We start from the raw sequence: 6,195 nt of genomic DNA, 5'->3' as shown, positions 1-6,195 counted from the left end.
GATAGACACAAAATGCTGGAGTAACTCAGCGGGACAGGCACCATCTCTGGAGAGAAGGAATGGGTGGCATTTCGGGTCGAGAGCCTTCTTCAAACTGATGTCGGGAAGAGGGAGATACATGGATAAGGAAGTGTAAGGTGTGAAACCAGGACAAAGGGGATGGGGATCACAGAAGATGTAGAATAGATCATTGTTAGCTGGAAGAAGGTGACAAGAAAGCAAACCTACAAACCTGTGCGTCTTTGGAGTGTGGGAGGAAACCGGAGCACCCGGAGAAAACCCACGCGGTCACAGGGAGAACGTACAAACTCCGTACAGACAGCACACGTGGTCAGGATCAAACCAGGATACAACCTCAAAATTGTAAGGCAGCAATTCCACTGCTTTGCCACTGTGATGTCCCTTGGAGTGAGGCTCAATAGGCCCTCGTTTTGCTTGACATCAACTCTGGCCCGCAAGCCTAACATAAAAAGCAAGCAAACTCTAAGGCAGCAAACATGCTGGAGGCAATGTGGCCAAGCAGATGCAAATCATGCACATATCTTCTGGAGTTGCCCAAAAATAGAACCATTTTTGGACGGAGTGAATTCAGAATTAAAGGAAGTATCAGGATATATAGTCTCCAAGAAGTGTTCCATTTTATACCAGGGTAACATAAATACAGTGGTGCTGAAGGAAGATCACTACTTGGTTAATATCCTGCTCACAGCTGGCAGAAAGGCCATTACAAGAAACTGGCTTGCAGCGGACACACCCAGTCTTAGACAATGGTTAGACATAGTACAGGAAATACTTGTCATGGAGAAAACGACATATTCTCTAAGAGTGAAAGAAAATGAGTTTAACAGAAAATGGGAAACATGAATTAGTTATAGAAATAAAGTCATCAACACTGTATAATTTTATTGACAATAATGTAAGTTATTGGAAAATTTTTTAATAAGAAAAATGGTTCTGTAAACTGCATCATTCATTGTAAACTGATGTAAGTGCAAGTTTATTCACTGTTGTACGTTTCACTGCAATGTTGTATGTTTCGTTGTGTTTTATTTGTGTATGCTTAAAAGCAAAAAAGACTAAAGTGGAAAAAAAAAGAAAGTTACAATTCGATATTTTGGTGCATAATGTAAAAATGAAATAATTGTATAAAACAGGGCAGAAAAATAACTCCTATGCATGTATGTACCTCACATTTAGTTTTGTTACGGGTAGACAAAAATACTGGAGAAACTCAGCGGGTGAAGCAGCATCTATGGAGCGAAGGAAATAGGCGACGTTTCGGGTCGAGACCCTTCTTCAGACTGATGTGAGGGGGGGGGGCGGGAAGAAGAAAGGAACAGGCGGAGATTGTGGGCTGAAGGAGAGCTGGGAAAGGGAGGAGAAAGCAGGGACTACCTGAAATTGGAGAAGTCAATGTTCATACCGCTGGGGTGTAAACTGCCCAAGCGAAATATAAGGTGCTGCTCCTCCAATTTACGGTGGGCCTCACTCTGGCCATGGAGGAGGCTCAGGACAGAAATGTCAGATTCGGAATGGGAGGAGGAGTTGAAGTGCTGAGCCACCAGGAGATCAGGTTGGTTATTGCGAATCGAGCGGGGGTATTGGGCGAAGCGATCGCCAAGCCTACGCTTGGTCTCACAGACAATCAGTGGTGATTCCTTCATCTATCTGACCCTAAGCTTTAGCATTGGCTTCAATATGCTCCCTGCTCCTTTAAGACACTTCTTTAAACGTGCATTTTCATCCATCCTGAAATGCGCTTTATGTTACTTAGTTGTCAACCTTATTGACAGCATTTCTGTGGAGTTATTTGGAACACCTTCACTAATGGACCAAGTAGCTGTTGATGACTAAAGTACATGCATTATTCAGCCACTCTCCAACTTGGGTTAATCTATGATGAGTGTTTGAAGGCACTGGGCCTCTACTCGCTGGAGTTTAGAAGGATGAGGGGACACCTCTTTGAAATTTACCGAATAGTGAAAGGCCTGTATCGAGTGGATGTGAAGAGGATGTTTCCACTTTGTGGGAGAGTCTAGGACCAGTGGTCACAGCCTCAGAATTAAAGGACGTTCCTTTAGGAAGGAGATGAGGAGGAATTTCTTTAGTCAGAGGGTGGTGAATCTGTGGAATTCGCTGCCGCAGAAGACTATGGAGGCCAAGTCAATGGATATTTTTACGGCAGAGACAGATAGATTCCTGATTAGTATGGGTGTCAGGGGTTATGGGGAGAAGGCAGGAGAATGGGGTTAGGAGGGAGAGATGGATCAGCCATGATTAAATGGCAGAGTAGACTTGATGGGTCGAATGGCCTAATTCTGCTCTAATTCTGCTCCTATGACCTATCGACTTGCAGAAACTTGCACTTACATAAGCAATTCATTAAGCCCACTGATCTATTTCCGAGTTGCGCCTCTGTAGTCTAAGTAGCAGTGGGCCAATGCCGTCACATGCGGCTGTTTCCGCAAGCCAGTCTTGTGGATTTTCTTGTGGATGATTGGGTGGTCTCCTTGCCGGAGCCTCCCCCCCCCTCATGGTCTCCACCTCGGAGCTCCCCCCGTGGTCTCTGCATCAAACAGTAAATTTACATGTGTGCAGTAGCACACCCGCTTCCAACTTAAGTAACGTCTAACTTACACAAGGATCCATGGGACGTAATCCTTGCTTAAGTCGGGGAGCATTTGTATTCTAACTTGGAAACCTCTTGCATGGAAAATGCTGGAGTAACTCAGCGGGACAGGCAGCATCTCTGGAGAGAAGGAATGGGTGATGTTTTGGGTCAAGACCCTTCTTCAGAGATGCTGCCTGTCCCGCTGAGTTGCTCCAGCATTTTGTGTCTATCTTTGGTGTAAACCAGCGTCTGTCGTCCCTTCCTTCACTTGAAGATGCACGAATCAGCCATCGTTACACAATGTATAAACCAATTTCTGTGTTAATGTTGCCGCTCTTATTAAGTTACATCACATGAGAAAGGGTACGTTGAGCATCACCTCAGTCTCTACTGATGCCTAATCTTTGATGTTGACATCATGAAACTTTCTGTTGAACAAGTCTTCCTCTTGCGTATGGCGTGCACAGCCTAAAGCTGCAGATCAAGTGGCACAAAAAACATTACATCTATTTGTTTCTGCACATCGGGTTGATTGCATTAGTCGAAACAGGGTGGACCACGTGAAGGTTGCAATCTCCCACCCTGTTGAACAAGTGAGAGAAGTGGAGAAAATGAATCATCTCGTTGTGATCAGGAGAGGTTTGCTGTAGTCCAGTGTAATGAATGAGCACCAATCAGTGCCGGTCATTGAACCACGAAGCAGGAAGACTGAATGAGTAATCGTGTTTCTGTTCCTGCTGCAAATTGGGATCTTACGCACTTCATGATTAGAGTACAACCAATTTTTGATACAAGCTTTATTTATATTGCTACATAATTTTGGTAAAATCATCCCGAGTGCTTCTTGGAGGCATCTTCAAAATAGATTTTTTAAAAATATCTTTTTCACATTGGGAGTTAATAGGACACATGACTATAAATTGGTTAAAAAAAACAGACCCCAACCCTATGGCATGGGCTAGATGGCAACACAAGGGCTTAATGGTTATTGCCACTGCTACTAAATATATATATATATTACAAAAAACCTAATTCTATTTTGCAAATGCTTCCTCAGGCTGGTCCCACCCTTCTTCTGTAGGTTTCTCCACTGATACATACTTCTTGAACTCCGTCAAGCCAGCAATGATGACTATGCCATCTGAAGATAGACACAAAGTGCTGGACTAACTCAGCGGGTCAAGCAGCATCTCTGGGGGAAAAGGAATAGGTGACGTTTCGGGTCTGGACCCTTCCTCAGACTATGTCATCTGTCTCCTGGGCACAAGCTTCTGAGATTCCCAACATTAACATTAGGAGCGTCACAGTGGTGCAGCGGTGATCTTCTTTTTGCGAATGAAACATAAACCAAAGGAATAGTTAGATCTCAAGCCGGGTGTTGAGCAGCCGGGTTGTTGTCTCTGCGTCAATATCTGCCAGGCCCTGAGCTGGGTGGTAGAGCGGGCACCCAGAGATGACATGGTTGGCTGTCTGTTGTTCTGCTCCGCATTCACAGGCTGGGCTCTGGCGGAGCCCCCATCTCCACACGCTGGCATTGAAACGCCCAACTCCAGTACCAAATCTGTTGAGCTTCACCCATGTTCCTCTGGGGAGGTCAGACCCTGGACAGCTTTTATCTGGTGAACAGATGTATCTGTGTAATGGAGATGGGAATGATGAGGTTGCCTTTCAAGTGTTGCTGCTGTACATCGCCAGAGACCCGGATTCTATCCTTGGGACGACAGATGGCACAATGGGCTAACTGTTCGGCTGGCAACCGGAAAGGTAGCCGGTTCGAATCCCGCTTGGAGTGCATACTGTCGTTGTGTCCTTGGGCAAGACACTTCACCCACCTTTGCCTGTGTGTGAATGTGTGTGAGTGATTGGTGGTGGTCGGAGGGGCCGTAGGCGCAGATTGGCAGCCACGCTTACGTCAGTCTGCCCCAGGGCAGCTGTGGCTACAGAAGTAGCTTACCACCACCGAGTGTGACTGAGGAGTGAATGAATAATGCGATGTAAAGCGCCTTGAGTATTAGAAAGGCGCTATATAAATCCCATCCATTATTATTATTATTATCCTGACTGCGGGTGCTGTCTGTACGGAGTTTGCATGTTTTCCCACTAACCATGTGGGTTTTCTCGGGGTGCTCCATTTCCTCGTACATTCCAACGATGTAAAGGATTGTAGGTTAATTAGCTTTGGTAAAATTGAAAAATGTCCCTCGTTTGTTGGATAGTGCTAGTGCACGGTGTGATCGCTGATCACGCAGACTCACTGAGCCGAAGGGTATGTTTCTACGCTGTTTCTCTAAAGACTAACATCTTTGGCCTCTGTTCCTCCTCTAAAATACTTTGTTAGCATCTGTCTGCTGCATTAAGCTCTTTGTCCCAATATTTGATAGATTGAAAGACGCCGCATGAAAACAGGCCCTTCGACACACTGACTCCACACTCACCATCGATCGCCCGTTCACACAAGTTCTACATTGTCCCACTTTCTCATCCACTCCCTACACATGAGAGGGCAATTTAGAGAGGGCAATCAATGTACAAATCTGCACATGTTAGGAATGTGGGAGGAAACCAGAGCGCCCAGAGGAAAACCCACATGGTCACAGGGACAATGTGCAAACTCCACAAAGACAGCACCCAAGGTAAGAATAAGGAGTAAGCCATTTAGAACGGAGACGAGGAAACACTTTTTCTCACAGAGAGTGGTAAGTCTGTGGATTTCTCTGCCTCAGAGGGCGGTGGAGGCAGGTTCTCTGGATGCTCTCAAGAGAGAGCTAGATAGGGCTCTTAAAAATAGCGGAGTTAGGGGATATGGGGAGAAGGCAGGAACTGATTGGGGATGATCCGCCATGATCACATTGAATGGCGGTGCTGGCTCGAAGGACCGAATGGCCTACTCCTGCACCTATAGTCTATTATCTATTGTCAGGATCGATCCTGGGTCTCTGGTTATCCTTTGTGTCACTCGGTGCTAATTAATTATCTTCACTGTGGTGATTGATGCACCTTTGGATATTATTCTTGTATTAAAGATGTATTGTAAGCACAATTTATTTCCTGTGCAGTTCTTTCCCAATTTACGACATTCACAAAGTTACAGAGAATTATTTTCATTCCCCTGCAGGTAAATTTTGCCATGTGCCAGTTTTTTGGATTGTTTGCGGCCTTGTTATTTCGGTACTACCTGCACCCAAGCAAAACCAGCCATGCCATCAGGCATGCAGTCGTCACCCTGCTGGGTCTTCACTTCGCCTTCTTCTGCTTCGGCAGGTAAGTCATGGAGTCAAATCACACTCAGTAACTGAGCTCTTCGCTTGCCATGGAGAGTCGTCAAAACCTGGAGCTGGCATTGAAGGGTTCTATAACAAAGCCAGGAGGTTTATCATAAAACAGTAAATGCTGGAGGTTAGAGTTTGGGAACCAACATTTTTGCTAATTTGGGCAAGTGGAGCTGTCGTTTAGGCCATGCAGGAAGATAGGGGGCGAGGAGGTGGAGAGGTTGCCTAGTTTTAAATTTCTGGGGATCAACATCAGTGAGGATCTTAAATGGTCTGTGAACTCTGCTGTAGTTGTAAAAATGGCGCAACAGAGAC

At 45.5% G+C, this 6,195-nt stretch overlaps 1 protein-coding gene across 1 annotated transcript in view; it reads left to right on the top strand.

Moving 5' to 3' along the window:
• Positions 1–6,067: 6,067 nt before the first annotated feature.
• The window catches only part of LOC116988211 (transcription factor E2F2-like), a 6,363-nt gene continuing 6,235 nt past the window's right edge, over positions 6,068–6,195 (top strand). Inside the window, exons 1-2 of the mRNA XM_033044764.1 lie at positions 6,068–6,084; positions 6,172–6,184. Of these exons, the coding sequence (XP_032900655.1) occupies positions 6,068–6,084; positions 6,172–6,184 (30 nt within the window). The remainder of the gene's footprint in view (positions 6,085–6,171; positions 6,185–6,195) is intronic.

Source organism: Amblyraja radiata, chromosome 27, assembly GCF_010909765.2.
Source record: "Amblyraja radiata isolate CabotCenter1 chromosome 27, sAmbRad1.1.pri, whole genome shotgun sequence".
NCBI lineage: Eukaryota > Metazoa > Chordata > Chondrichthyes > Rajiformes > Rajidae > Amblyraja > Amblyraja radiata.
Note: the sequence above shows the minus strand (reverse complement) of the source record. Positions and strands in the feature narration are given on the sequence as shown.